This window comes from Mercenaria mercenaria, chromosome 18 (assembly GCF_021730395.1).
Source record: "Mercenaria mercenaria strain notata chromosome 18, MADL_Memer_1, whole genome shotgun sequence".
Lineage (NCBI taxonomy): Eukaryota > Metazoa > Mollusca > Bivalvia > Venerida > Veneridae > Mercenaria > Mercenaria mercenaria.
In genome coordinates, this window is record NC_069378.1 from 11,659,584 (window position 1) to 11,675,575 (window position 15,992).

The window sequence follows — 15,992 nt, forward strand, 5'->3', positions numbered from 1 at the left end:
TAAAATTTCGAGTTATTTTATTAACTGATGATGTGAATCAATGGGGAAACAGTTATGAAAATATTGTATAATACTTTACTTACTTAATTTATTACTTGCGTATTGATACAATTAATTGGAAACTGTGTTAAAATGTACCGTAGTAAATTTTATAAGTACCGCCTCGGTAGCCTAGTGGTAGAGCGTCCGCTTCGAGTGCGGGAGGTCGTGGGTTCGATCCCCGGCCGCGTCATACCAAAGACGTAAAAAATGGTACTAGCAGCTTCTACGCTTGGCGCTCAGCATTAAGGGGATAGTGCTAGGACTGGTCAGCCCGGTGTCAGTATAATGTGACTGGGTGGGGTATCATGCCACGTGTCTACGGCGTGATATTCCAGTGAGGCAGCACTATAAAGTTGGGCATTGTGCTCACTGCTACAAGTAGACACCGTCGTTTATATGACTGAAAAAAAGTTGAAAAAGACGTTAAACCCGAACACACACACACAAATTTTATAAGAATCTTGAACAATATTTTGTGTGGTTACACATGAATACAGTTTCCAATCAATCATATTGATACACTAGTATTGAATCATTGTTTAATTATAACTTGACTCCTCATACAAATTGCCAGTCCATAGTTTGTACTATTGACTGGTCTATAGTTCAGCTTATGTTTGCTAGGCTTAAGTCAAAACTTTTTGAAACAACTTTGATTTTTTTCTGATGTACTGCAATAAATCACTGAATGGCTTTCCAGTCAATAGACAAAATTATTACCCCCACCGAAATAATTTTGTCTGTCATTCAATAAATATATACTATTATGCAATAATTTCCTAGCTGTGAAACTCTTCATTTATCTAAAATAATCAGCATAATGCTGTTTTGCTCAGCGCATATGGTATAGTGTTTCCTTTTATGTTACATAATATTATGTTTTTATTCACATTTTGTTATTTTTTGTGTATTATATTTTGATTTGATTTTATTTCCCCCAGCTGTGTTTTCTTTTATTTTAGAATTTAGTGTCTACCTTTATTTTAAGTTTTAACGTTTAATGTTTGTTTTAGTTTCTATGGTTTTATTACTTAAGGTGCAAGAGTGTGTAACACACTGTTTATCTGTTTTGAAAGCATTTTCATGTTTGGCTATTGCAACTTGATTAACTGATTTTAAAATTTTCAAAATTTTGTCTAATAATGTTTTAGAAATTGCATTCCTTTAGCTTATTTGTATAAAAGTTAGTTGTTAGAAACTTTAAAAAAGTCTTTGTATCACCTTAAATAATGAAAGATTTGTTTAATGTCTGCAATGATAGTACTGTCTGTTTAGGTGTGTCCGTTTTATTTTCTTTATAAATTTATGTTTAAAATCTAATCAGAAAGACCCTGTTTATGAATTGCGAGAGAAATTGAAGAATAAAGTCTGGTTAAATCAAAGAAAGATTAAGCGGCAGTATTTCTTTTCAGTTGGTCTCTTTCAAAAAATAATTTAGCTAATTTAACATAGTTTGATGTAAACAGGGTCTGAAAATCACTAAAGTTTGATGTTAACAGGGTTTTAAAATATGATAGAGAGACAGCTCTTAAAAAAAGCTTCCGAACTAGTTTTGACAAATCTTGGCAGTTAACACTCACTACTAAAACACAATTTATTTAATATTATTATGTAGTACTTGTTAATTTCTAGAATTTATTTACACTAAAATGACAAAGAAAGTTTAAACTAAACTTGTTTCAAATTAAAATATTTGTTAAAGTAGATAATTCTAATGTTAGGATTTTTAGACATTATCTTTGGTTTTCATGTATGTGTTAAATGTTTGTCTACTGTTTCTATGTGTGAAATGTATTTAATGTATAAATTCCACTTTTTACATTTTTGGCATGTTATTTCCTATTATCTTCCAACAGTCAAAATAATTAAATTCAAATTTCAGTGTGCACCTAGATTAAAAATACCTTTTTTTCTATGGTGACCTTTTTAATGAAACTACTTACTGTTATGTTATGGGGGAAAAAAGGATTTAACTATTAATGACTAAAGAGAGCTTATTCATGGATAAATTTTCTGCTGATCAAATTTCAAGTGAATACATGTATGTAGGCTGGGGAAATGGAATTTGAGAAGTATTTTTGACTAGTTGAAGATAATACCTTCCCATATTTATCAAACTGTTGTAAATAACTATGTGGTTGATCAGAAATAATTTTGAATATTCAAACCATTACAGTACCAGAGGAAGAAGTGGTACGTGCTGATGTAAGTCTCACTGAAGAAGTGCCTAGTGAAGAAATTGTCTCCGAGGTTTCATTTGAAATTGAACAGAAACTAACAACAGAAGAGACGTTTGAGGTAAGACTAGAATTGAAATGTGTTCTCATTTTTAGCTGGTTTATTTAAAAAAATTCAAATAATAAAGCTATTGTTGTCACCCATTTGTCCCTGTCAGCCTCAGGGTCAGCATCACCAAGGTTCTCCATGTAAGCAAACTACTCTGCCACATTCTTACAAACTTCAAACTTGTCTTTGGCATCATCAGATGATCTCACTGGGAAAGTTACATAACTCTAGGTTACATTTTGCTTAAAATATGCCACTTTTTAAGTTAGAACTTGTTGTATAAAAAATTCTGCATGTAAGCAGGTTTCTCAAAATGACTTGGTCAAATGCTTTGTAGAAAAACTTAACACTTGACTTCAGCATCATGATATAACCTCATGTGGCAAGTTAGATTTTAAGAAGAAAATGTATAGAATTTTTATTGAGAAAAAATGTTTTGGATTGCCCCTACCTTGAAATCCCTCTTCACCAAATATGATCAGTTTAGTTTTACGAGTGGTTTAAAATTTCATGAAATAAAATTTCTTTTTCCAGATTTCCATGGAAACGGAGGAAGTCTTGCTGGAAAAGAAACCAACAGAAGAAGAGGAAGTTTCAGTTGAACTGGTTACAGAGGAGTCTGTTCCTCGGCCTAAAGGTAGGAAATTTATTTAAGAAGTATACTCTTGGTTAAAAAAGCTTGTGTGAGACTTTGCTGAAGGAACACACTCTAGAGGATCAGCGGAATATGTGTGTGACTATATAATTTTTGAAACAGTAAAATTGTGACGTAATGAATACAATTGGACATGATGAATCTTTATGATTATGACTGAGATTTATTTAATTTGAAAAGTAAAGAAAACACTTATAGAGATTTAAAAGAATTTCTATACAGTCTTAGTTTTGTATTTGTTGTTGTCAAAATTTAGAGAAAAGGTTAGATCTGCATATATTAAAAAACTAAATGACTGAAGAATATTGTTGAGAAAAAGTGTTCTTTCTAAGTGTCACAAAGTTCTTTTATCATAGTTGTTGTAAACACGGTGTACAACCTAATATATCAGCACTCAGTAGTTCCAGTATATTAGATCTTTCTAACATTGTTTACTATGAGGCACATATATATAAATAGACTGACTTATTCACAGTGTATTAATTTAGACTAGTCTAACACTGATTCTAACACTGCCCAACTTTGTTTTCCTATTTAACCCTTATCATGCTGGACATGATTGATTCTGCCTTTGCGACCAGTGTAGATCATGATCAGCCTGCAACACCCATTTGAATAATAAGTGATAATAAGTGATATTGCCCGAATTGAATGATGGACTAGTCCATTTCAGAAATTTAGCAGGCTAAAGGTTAAACAAAACTGGAAGTGTGACATTATCATGCAACAAAATCACTGTACGTCACAATTATTACATAATAGTGTTAAACATGAAATGAAACAAAATGGGCAGATGTCATCAAGGATGTGGATAGTTACCCTTGATATTGTGAATCAAAATACATGTAATACATCTTAAACAGTGAGTGTGTCTTATTAAGATTATTGTCTCTCAGATGCGTATTATGCTTTCGCATCTGATTTCCAAACAATAATTTTATTCAATGATAAAGTCACTATTTGGGATGTATTATTTCTTGAATATATTGCCGTTATAGAATATGACCTAGTAGCTTATTATTTTTATTTTGTTACGGAGTTTTAACATCCGTCAACTCATTTCATTTATCTAAATTAGTAGTAATACTAAGCATGGACATTCAAAAGTTACTGAATAACTGAACAAGATGTGGTTTCTTTTCGTCAGCCCTTTATACCCTATTTTTACTGTAATTAAATAATTTTTTGAGGCTGAAATACATATACATGTAGTATCTTCAGAAATGACTAAAGACAAAGAAAATATTTAAGGCAAACATTTCAAAATACTTATTCATGAAGAAAAAAAGGGTAAAAGAAATACTTCAGCCTCATTAAAGCTTATTTCCTTACAGTATTGGTTCCTTTTATCCAACATGCCCTTATCCCACATGGTATTTTCATTTATTTTCATTTTTGATGAAAGGGCAGATCTCTCTTGATTCATTGATTTTATATTGTAATTATGTAGGCATGAAACTCTCGGAAATTAATTAGTGGCACATCATTGTATTCTTATGTGATGAAATGGAAAAAAAATCGCAGAAACAAGATAAACTATTGATGAAAGAAAATTTGTATGAAAACTGTATGCTACATAACAAACATTTACTTTAATTTTTGTTTTCCAAAATATAATGTATGTTGTTGGGTTTTTTTTAAATACTGCTAGTTTTCTTTCCAATATTAAGTAAATCATTTTTATTGTTGAAATGAATGGACATTTACCCTGTGCAAATGGATATATTACTGCATAACAAAGAGATCTGCTCTTTGGAAATAAGCACTTTATGATTTTTCTTCCTTACCTTTCTTACATAACCTTCCTGTTTTACGTTTACATCAGAAATTTCCACTGTTGATGTTAAAGCAAACCAACCTACTGAGATGCAAGATATTTCAGTTGAAACTCCACTTCAACTTAGCTCAGTAAAAATTATTCCTGAAACTAGTTCTGAATTAATTGTTCATAATACATTTGAGATCAGTGATAAAGAGTCTGTAATAGAAATTAAACCCACGACAGAGGTTGTAAAAGAAAAACAAATAACAGAAGATGAGCTTGAAATCAAACCGACACCTCATGTTGAGGAAGTTACTGAAATTAGTGTAGAAAAACCAACACCAGCTGCACTTGAAATTAATATCAAACCTACAGCTTATGTTGAAGAAGAAAAACCAAAACCAACAGAAGTAGAGATTAGGATCATATCCACACCTGAGACTGAGGAAGTTCTTGAAATTGAAGTACAAAAACCAGCTCCAGCTGAGGTTGAAATTGAAATTAAATCTACAGCACAAGTTGAAGAAGAAAACCCTAAACCAACAGAAGTTGAGGTTGAGATCAAACCAACACCAGAGGTTGAGGAAGTTCTTGAAATTGAAATAGAAAAACCAGCTCCAGCTGAGGTTCAAACTGAAATTAAACCTACAGCACAAGTTGAAGAAGAAAAACCAACAGAAGTCGACGTTGAGATCAAACAGACACCTGAGGTTGGGGAAGTTCTTGAAATTGAAGTAGAAAAACCAGCTCCAGCTGAGGTTGAAATTGAAATGAAACCTGTAGTACAAGTTGGAGAAGAAAAACCTAAACCAACAGAAGTCAAGGTTGAGCTTAAAGCAATACCTGAGGTTCAGAAAGTTATTCAAATTGAGGTACAAAAACCATCTGCAGCTGAGGTTCAAACTGAAATTAAACCTACAGCACAAGCTGAAGAAAAAGCAAAACCAACAGAAGTCAATGTTGAGATCAAACCGACACCTGAGATAGAGGAAGTTCTTGAAATTGAAGTAGAAACAGCAGCTCCAGCAGAGGTTGAAATTGAAATTATACCTACAGCACAACTTGTAGAAGGAAAACCAATACCAACAGAAGTAGAGGTTGAGATGAAACAAACACTTGAGGTTGAGAAAGTTCATGAAATTGAAATAGAAAAACCAGCTCCAGCTGAGGTTGAAATTGAAATTAAACCTACAGCACAAGTTGATGAAGAAAAACCAAAACCAACAGAAGTGGATGTTCAGATCAAACCGACACCTGAGGGTGTGGAAGTTCTTGAAATTGAAGTAGAAAAACCAGCTCCAGCAGAGGTTGAAACTGAAATTAAACTTACAGCACAAGTTGAAGAAGAAAAACCAACTCCAACAGAAGTCAAGGTTGAGATAAAACAGACACCTGAGGTTGAGGAAGTTCTTGAAATTGAAGTAAAAAAACAAGTTCCTGCAGAGGTTGAAATTGAAATAAAACCTACAGCACAACTTGAAGAAGAAAAACCAAAACCAACAGAAGTCGAGGTTGAGATCAAACCGACACCTGAGGCTGAGGAAGTTCTTGAAATTGAAGTAGAAGAAGCAGCTACAGCTGAGGTTGAAATTAAACCTACAGCACAAGTTGAAGAAGAAAAACCAAAACCAACAGAAGTCGAGGTTGAGATGAAACCGACAACTGAGGTTGAAGAAGTTCTTGAAATTGAAGTAGAAAAACCAGCTCCAGCTGAGGTTGAAATTGAAATAAAACCTACTGCACAAGTTGAAGAAGAGAAACCAAAGCCAACAGAAGTGGATGTTGAGATCAAACAAACACCTGAGGTTGAGGAAGTTCTTGAAATTGAAGTAGAAAAAGCAGCTCCAGCAGAGGCTGAAATTGAAATTAAACTTACAGCACAAGTCGAAGAAGAAAAACCAAAACCAGCAGTAGTCAAGGTTGAGATCAAACCGACACCTGAGGTTGAGGAAGTTCTTGAAATTGAAGGAGAAAAACCAGCTCCAGCAGAGGTTGAAACTGAAATTAAACTTACAGCACAAGTTGAAGAAAAAAAACCAAAACCAACAGAAGTCGAGGTTGAGATAACACAGACACCTGAGGTTGAGGAAGTTCTTGAAATTGAAGTAGAGAAACAAGTTCCAGCAGAGGTTGAAATTGAAATTAAACCTACAGCACAAGTTGAAGAAGAAAAACCAAAACCAACAGAAGTCGAGGTTGAGATGAAACCGACAACTGAGGTTAAAGAAGTTCTTGAAATTGAAGTAGAAAAACCAGCTCCAGCAGAGGTTGAAATTGAAATTAAACCTACAGCACAAGTTGAAGAAGAAAAACCAAAACCAACAGAAATCGAGGTTGAGATAAAACCGACACCTGAGGTTGAGGAAGTGCTTGAAATTGAAGTGGAAGAAGCAGCTACAGCTGAGGTTGAAATTAAACCTACAGCACAAGTTGATGAAGAAAACCCAGAACCAACAGAAGTCAAAATTGAGATCAAACAGACACCTGAGGTTGGGGAAGTTCTTGAAATTGAAGTAGAAAAACGAGCTCCAGCTGAGAATGAAATTGAAATTAAACCTACAGCACAAGTCGAAGAGGAGAAACCAAAACCAACAGAAGTGGATGTTGAGATCAAACCGACACCTGAGGTTGAGGAAGTTCTTGAAATTGAAGTAGAGAAACAAGTTCCAGCAGAGGTTGAAATTGAAATTAAACCTACAGCACAAGTTGAAGAAGAAAAACCAAAACCAACAGAAATCAAGGTTGAGATGAAACCGACAACTGAGGTTGAAGAAGTTCTTGAAATTGAAGTAGAAAAACCATCTCCAGCAGAGGTTGAAATTGAAATTAAACCTACAGCACAAGTTGAAGAAGAAAAACCAAAACCAACAGAAGTCGAGGTTGAGATAAAACAGACACCTGAGGTTGAGGAAGTTCTTGATATTGAAGTAGAGAAACAAGTTCCAGCAGAGGTTGAAATTGAAATTAAACCTACAGCACAAGTTGAAGAAGAAAAACCAAAATCAACAGAGATCGAGGTTGAGATGAAACCGACACCTGAGGTTGAAGAAGTTCTTGAAATTGAAGTAGAAAAACCAGCTCCAGCAGAGGTTGAAATTGAAATTAAACCTACAGCACAAGTTGAAGAAGAAAAACGAAAACCAACAGAAGTCAAGGTTGAGATAAAACCGACACCTGAGGTTGAGGAAGTTCTTGAAATTGAAGTAGAAAAACAAGTTCCAGCAGAGGTTGAAATTGAAATTAAACCTACAGCACAAGTTGAAGAAGAAAAACCAAAACCAACAGAAGTCGAGGTTGAGATCAAACCGACACCTGAGGTTGAGGAAGTTCTTGAAATTGAAGTAGAAAAAGCAGCTCCAGCAGAGGTTGAAATTGAAATTAAACCTACAGCACAAGTTGAAGAAGAAAAACCAAAACCAACAGAAGTCAAGGTTGAGATCAAACCGACACCTGAGGTTGATGAAGTTCTTGAAATTGAAGTAGAAAAGCCATCATCTCCAGCTGAGGTTGAAATCGAAATTAAACCTACAGCACAAGTTGAAGAAGAAGGACCTAAACCAACAGAAGTCGAGGTTGAGATGAAACCGACACCTCAGGTTGAGGAAGTTCTTGAAATTGAAGTAGAAAAACGAGCTCCAGCTGAGGTTGAAATTGAAATTAAACCTACTGCACAAGTTGAAGAACAAAAACGAAAACCAACAGAAATCGAGGTTGAGATGAAACCGACACCTGAGGTTGAGGAAGTTCTTGAAATTGAAGTAGAAAAGCCATCATCTCCAGCTGAGGTTGAAATCGAAATTAAACGTACAGCACAAGTCGAAGAAGAAGGACCTAAACCAACAGAAGTCAAGGTTGAGATGAAACAGATACCTGAGGTTGAGGAAATTCTTGAAATTGAAGTAGAAAAACCATCTCCAGCAGTGATTGAAACTGAAATTAAAGCTACAGCACGAGTTGAAGAAGAAAAACCAAAACCAACAGAAGTCGAGGTTGAGATCAAACCGACACCTGAGGTTGAGGAAGTTCTTGATATTGAAGTAGAAAAAGCAGCTCCACCAGAGGTTAAAATTGAAATTAAACCTACAGCACAAGTTGAAGAAGAAAAACCAAAACCAACAGTAGTCAAGGTTGAGATCAAACCGACACCTGAGGTTGAGGAAGTTCTTGAAATTGAAGGAGAAAAACCAGCTCCAGCAGAGATTGTAACTGAAATTAAACCTACTGCACAAGTTGAAGAAGAAAAACCAAAACCAACAGAAGTCGAGGTTCAGATAAAACAGACACATCAGGTTGAGGAAGTTCTTGAAATTAAATTAGAAAAGCCATCATCTCCAGCTGAGGTTGAAATCGAAATTAAACCTACAGCACATGTTAAAGAAGAAAAACCAAAACCAACCGAAGTCGAGGTTGAGATGAAACCGACACCTGAAGTTGAGGAAGTTCTTGAAATTGAAGTAGTAGAAAAACGAGCTCCAGCTGAGGTTAAAATTGAAATTAAACCTACTGCACAAGTTGAAGAAGAAAGAACAAAACCAACAGATGTCGCGGTTCAGATTAAAGTGACACCTGAGGTAGAGGAAGTTCTTGAAATTGAAGTAGAAAAATCATCTCCAGCTGAAGTTGAACCTGAAATTTCCGCTACAGCACATGTTGAAGAAGAAAAACCAATACCAACAGAAGTAGAGGTGGAGATGAAACAAACACTTGAGGTTGAGGAAGTTCGTGAAATTGAAGTAGAAAAGCCAGCTCCAGCTGAGGTTGAAATTGAAATTAAAGCTACTACAGAAGTTGAAGAAGAAAAACCAAAACCAACAGAAGTCGAGGTTGAGATCAAACCGACACCTGAGGTTGAGGAACTTCTTGAAATTGAAGTAGAAAAAGCAGCTCCAGCAGAGGTTGAAATTGAAATTAAACCTACAGCACAAGTTGAAGAAGGAAAGCCAAAACCAACAGAAGTCAAGGTTGAGATCAAAGAGACACCTGAGGTTGAGGAAGTTCTTGAAATTGAAGGAGAAAAACCAGCTCCAGCTGAGGTTGAAACTGAAATTAAACTTACAGCACAAGTTGAAGAAGAAAAACCAAAACCAACAGAAGTCGAGGTTGAGATAAAACAGACACCTGAGGTTGAGGAAGTTCTTGAAATTGAAGTAGAGAAACAAGTTCCAGCAGAGGTTGAAATTGAAATTAAACCTACAGCACAAGTTGAAGAAGAAAAACCAAAACCAACAGAAGTCGAGGTTGAGATGAAACCGACACCTGAGGTTGAAAAAGTTCTTGAAATTGAAGTAGAAAAAGCAGCTCCAGCACAGGTTGAAATTGAAATTAAACCTACAGCACAAGTTGAAGAAGAAAAACCAAAACCAACAGAAGTCGAGGTTGAGATAAAACCGACACCTGAGGTTGAGGAAGTTCTTGAAATTGAAGTAGAAAAACAAGTTCCAGCAGAGGTTGAAATTGAAATTAAACCTACAGCACAAGTTGAAGAAGAAAAACCAAAACCAACAGAAATCGAGGTTGAGATCAAACCGACACCTGAGGTTGAGGAAGTTCTTGAAATTGAAGTAGAAAAGCCATCATCTCCAGCTGAGGTTGAAATCGAAATTAAACCTACAGCACAAGTTGAAGAAGAAGGACCTAAACCAACAGAAGTCGAGGTTGAGATGAAACCGACACCTGAGGTTGAGGAAGTTCTTGAAATTGAAGTAGAAAAATCAGCTCCAGCTGAGGTTGAAATTGAAATTAAACCTACTGCACAAGTTGAAGAAGAAAAACGAAAACCAACAGAAATCGAGGTTGAGATGAAACCGACACCTGAGGTTGAGGAAGTTCTTGAAATTGAAGTAGAAAAGCCATCATCTCCAGCTGAGGTTGAAATCGAAATTAAACGTACAGCACAAGTCGAAGAAGAAGGACCTAAACCAACAGAAGTCAAGGTTGAGATGAAACAGATACCTGAGGTTGAGGAAATTCTTGAAATTGAAGTAGAAAAACCATCTCCAGCAGTGATTGAAACTGAAATTAAAGCTACAGCACAAGTTGAAGAAGAAAAACCAAAACCAACAGAAGTCGAGGTTGAGATCAAACCGACACCTGAGGTTGAGGAAGTTCTTGATATTGAAGTAGAAAAAGCAGCTCCACCAGAGGTTAAAATTGAAATTAAACCTACAGCACAAGTTGAAGAAGAAAAACCAAAACCAACAGTAGTCAAGGTTGAGATCAAACCGACACCTGAGGTTGAGGAAGTTCTTGAAATTGAAGGAGAAAAACCAGCTCCAGCAGAGATTGTAACTGAAATTAAACCTACTGCACAAGTTGAAGAAGAAAAACCAAAACCAACAGAAGTCGAGGTTCAGATAAAACAGACACATCAGGTTGAGGAAGTTCTTGAAATTAAATTAGAAAAGCCATCATCTCCAGCTGAGGTTGAAATCGAAATTAAACCTACAGCACATGTTAAAGAAGAAAACCCAAATCCAACCGAAGTCGAGGTTGAGATGAAACCGACACCTGAAGTTGAGGAAGTTCTTGAAATTGAAGTAGTAGAAAAACGAGCTCCAGCTGAGGTTAAAATTGAAATTAAACCTACTGCACAAGTTGAAGAAGAAAGAACAAAACAAACAGATGTCGCGGTTCAGATTAAAGTGACACCTGAGGTAGAGGAAGTTCTTGAAATTGAAGTAGAAAAATCATCTCCAGCTGAAGTTGAACCTGAAATTTCCGCTACAGCACATGTTGAAGAAGAAAAACCAATACCAACAGAAGTAGAGGTGGAGACGAAACAAACACTTGAGGTTGAGGAAGTTCGTGAAATTGAAGTAGAAAAGCCAGCTCCAGCTGAGGTTGAAATTGAAATTAAAGCTACTACAGAAGTTGAAGAAGAAAAACCAAAACCAACAGAAGTCGAGGTTGAGATCAAACCGACACCTGAGGTTGAGGAACTTCTTGAAATTGAAGTAGAAAAAGCAGCTCCAGCAGAGGTTGAAATTGAAATTAAACCTACAGCACAAGTTGAAGAAGGAAAGCCAAAACCAAAGAAGTCAAGGTTGAGATCAAAGAGACACCTGAGGTTGAGGAAGTTCTTGAAATTGAAGGAGAAAAACCAGCTCCAGCTGAGGTTGAAACTGAAATTAAACTTACAGCACAAGTTGAAGAAGAAAAACCAAAACCAACAGAAGTCGAGGTTGAGATAAAACAGACACCTGAGGTTGAGGAAGTTCTTGAAATTGAAGTAGAGAAACAAGTTCCAGCAGAGGTTGAAATTGAAATTAAACCTACAGCACAAGTTGAAGAAGAAAAACCAAAACCAACAGAAGTCGAGGTTGAGATGAAACCGACACCTGAGGTTGAAAAAGTTCTTGAAATTGAAGTAGAAAAAGCAGCTCCAGCACAGGTTGAAATTGAAATTAAACCTACAGCACAAGTTGAAGAAGAAAAACCAAAACCAACAGAAGTCGAGGTTGAGATAAAACCGACACCTGAGGTTGAGGAAGTTCTTGAAATTGAAGTAGAAAAACAAGTTCCAGCTGAGGTTGAAATTGAAATTAAACCTACAGCACAAGTTGAAGAAGAAAAACCAAACCAACAGAAATCGAGGTTGAGATCAAACCGACACCTGAGGTTGAGGAAGTTCTTGAAATTGAAGTAGAAAAGCCATCATCTCCAGCTGAGGTTGAAATCGAAATTAAACCTACAGCACAAGTTGAAGAAGAAGGACCTAAACCAACAGAAGTCGAGGTTGAGATGAAACCGACACCTGAGGTTGAGGAAGTTCTTGAAATTGAAGTAGAAAAATCAGCTCCAGCTGAGGTTGAAATTGAAATTAAACCTACTGCAAAAGTTGAAGAAGAAAAACCACAACCAACAGAAATTGAGGTTGAGATTAAACCGACACCTGAGGTTGAGGAAGTTCTTGAAATTGAAGTAGAAAAGCCATCATCTCCAGCTGAGGTTGAAATCGAAATTAAACCTACAGCACAAGTCGAAGAAGAAGGACCTAAACCAACAGAAGTCAAGGTTGAGATGAAACAGATACCTGAGGTTGAGGAAATTCTTGAAATTGAAGTAGAAAAACCATCTCCAGCAGAGGTTGAAACTGAAATTAAAGCTACAGCACAAGTTGAAGAAGAAAAACCAAAACCAACAGAAGTCGAGGTTGAGATCAAACCGACACCTGAGGTTGAGGAAGTTCTTGATATTGAAGTAGAAAAACCAGCTCCACCAGAGGTTAAAATTGAAATTAAACCTACAGCACAAGTTGTAGAAGAAAAACCAAAACCAACAGAAGTGGATGTTGAGATCAAACTGACACCTGAGGTTGAGGAAATTCTTGAAATTGAATTAGAAAAAGCAGCTCCAGCAGAGGTTGAAATTGAAATTAAACCTACAGCACAAGTTGAAGAAGAAAAACCAAAACCAACAGTAGTCAAGGTTGAGATCAAACCGACACCTGAGGTTGAGGAAGTTCTTGAAATTGAAGGAGAAAAACCAGCTCCAGCAGAGATTGTAACTGAAATTAAATCTACTGCACAAGTTGAAGAAGAAAAACCAAAACCAACAGAAGTCGAGGTTGAGATAAAACAGACACCTCAGGTTAAGGAAGTTCTTGAAATTAAATTAGAAAAGCCATCATCTCCAGCTGAGGTTGAAATCGAAATTAAACCTACAGCACATGTTAAAGAAGAAAAACCAAAACCAACCGAAGTCGAGGTTGAGATGAAACCGACACCTGAAGTTGAGGAAGTTCTTCAAATTGAAGTAGTAGAAAAACGAGCTCCAACTGAGGTTGAAATTGAAATTAAACCTACTGCACAAGTTGAGGAAGAAAGAACAAAACCAACAGATGTCGAGGTTCAGATTAAAGTGACACCTGAGGAAGAGGAAGTTCTTGAAATTGAAGTAGAAAAACCATCTCCAGCTGAAGTTGAAACTGAAATTTCCGCTACAGCACATATTGAAGAAGAAAAACCAATACCAACAGAAGTAGAGGTGGAGATGAAACCAATACTTGAGGTTGAGGAAGTTCGTGAAATTGAAGTAGAAAAACCAGCTCCAGCTGAGGTTGAAATTGAAATTAAAGCTACTGCAGAAGTTGAAGAAGAAAAACCAAAACCAACAGAAGTCGAGGTTGAGATCAAACCGACACCTGAGGTTGAGGAAGTTTTTGAAATTGAAGTAGAAAAAGCAGCTCCAGCAGAGCTTGAAATTGAAATTAAACCTACAGCACAAGTTGAAGAAGGAAAACCAAAACCAAAAGAAGTCAAGGTTGAGATCAAAGAGACACCTGAGGTTGAGGAAGTTCTTGAAATTGAAGAAGAAACACCAGCTCCAGCTGAGGTTGAAACTGAAATAAAACCTACAGCACAAGTTGAAGAAGAAAAGCCAAAACCAACAGAAGTCGAGGTTGAGATCACACCGACACCTGAGGTTGAGGAAGTTCTTGAAATTGAAGTAGAAAAGCCATCATCTCCAGCTGAGGTTGAAATTGAAATTAAACCTACAGCACAAGTTGAAGAAGAGAAACCAAAACCAACAGAAGTGGATGTTGAGATCAAACCGACACCTGAGGTTGAGGATGTTCTTGAAATTGAAGTAGAAAAAGCAGCTCCAGCAGAGCTTGAAATTGAAATTAAACCTACAGCACAAGTTGAAGAAGAAAAACCAAAACCAACAGAAGTCAAGGTTGGGATGAAACCGACACCTGAGGTAGAGGAAGTTCTTGAAATTGAAGTAGAAAAACAAGCTCCAGCAGAGGTTGAAATTGAAATTAAACCTACAGCACAAGTTGAAGAAGACAAACCTAAACCAACAGAAGTCGAGGTTGAGATCAAACCGACACCTGAGGTTGAGGAACTTCTTGAAATTGAAGTTGAAAAAGCAGCTCCATCAGAGGTTGAAATTGAAATTAAACCTACAGCACAAATTGAAGAAGGAAAGCCAAAACTAACAGAAGTCAAGGTTGAGACCAAAGAGACACCTGAGGTTGAGGAAGTTCTTGAAATTGAAGAAGAAAAACCAGCTCCAGCTGAGGTTGAAACTGAAATTAAACCTACAGCACAAGTTGAAGAAGAAAAACCAAAACCAACAGAAATCGATGTTGAGATCAAACCGACACCTGAGGTTGAAGAAGTTCTTGAAATTGAAGTAGAAAAGCCATCATCTCCAGCAGAGGTTGAAATTGAAATTAAACCTACAGCACAAGTTGAAGAAGAGAAACCAAAACCAACAGAAGTGGATATTGAGATCAAACCGACACCTGAGGTTGAGGAAGTTCTTGAAATTGAAGTAGAAAAAGCAGCTCCAGCAGAGCTTGAAATTGAAATTAAACCTACTGCACAAGTTGAAGAAGAAAAACCAAAACCAACAGAAGTCGAGGTTGAGATCAAACCGACACCTGAGGTTGAGGAAGTTCTTGAAATTGAAGTAGAAGAAGCAGCTCCAGCAGAGCTTGAAATTGAAATTAAACCTACAGCACAAGTTGAAGAAGAAAAACCAAAACCAACAGAAGTCCGGGTTGAGATGAAACCGACACCTGAGGTTGAGGAAATTCTTGAAATTGAAGTAGAAAAACCATCTCCAGCTGAGGTTGAAACTGAAATTAAACCTACTGCACAAGTTGAAGAAGAAAAACCAAAACCAACAGAAGTGGATGTTCAGATAAAACAGACACATCAGGTTGAGGAAGTTCTTGAAGTTGAAGAAGAAAAACCAGCTCCAGCTGAGGTTGAAATTGAAATTAAACCAACTGCACAAGTTGAAGAAGAAAAACCAAAACCAACAAAAATCGAGGTTGAGATCAAACCGACACCTGAGGTTGGGGAAGTTCTTGAAATTGAAGTAGAAAAGCCATCATCTCCAGCTGAGGTTGAAATTGAAATTAAACCTACAGCACAAGTTGAAGAAGAAAAGCCAAAACCAACAGAAGTCGAGGTTGAGATCAAACCGACACCTGAGGTTGAGGAACTTCTTGAAATTGAAGTAGAAAAACCATCTCCAGCTGAGGTTGAAACTGAAATTAAACCTACAGCACAAGTTGAAGAAGAAAAACCAAAACCAACAGAAGTCGAGGTTGAGATCAAACCGACACCTGAGGTTGAGGAACTTCTTGAAATTGAAGTAGAAAAACCATCTCCAGCTGAGGTTGAAACTGAAATTAAACCTACTGCACAAGTTGAAGAAGAAAAACGGAAAACAACAGAAGTCGAGGTTGAGATCAAACCGACACCTGAGGTTGAGGAACTTCTTGAAATT

At 36.5% G+C, this 15,992-nt stretch overlaps 1 protein-coding gene across 1 annotated transcript in view; it reads left to right on the plus strand.

Annotated features, from left to right (window-relative positions):
* Positions 1 to 15,992, plus strand: part of LOC123537955 (titin-like) — a 402,126-nt gene that overhangs the window by 172,743 nt on the left and 213,391 nt on the right. Inside the window, exons 109-110 of the mRNA XM_053530681.1 lie at positions 2,219 to 2,340; positions 2,863 to 2,965. Coding sequence (XP_053386656.1) covers positions 2,219 to 2,340; positions 2,863 to 2,965 — 225 coding nt within the window. The remainder of the gene's footprint in view (positions 1 to 2,218; positions 2,341 to 2,862; positions 2,966 to 15,992) is intronic.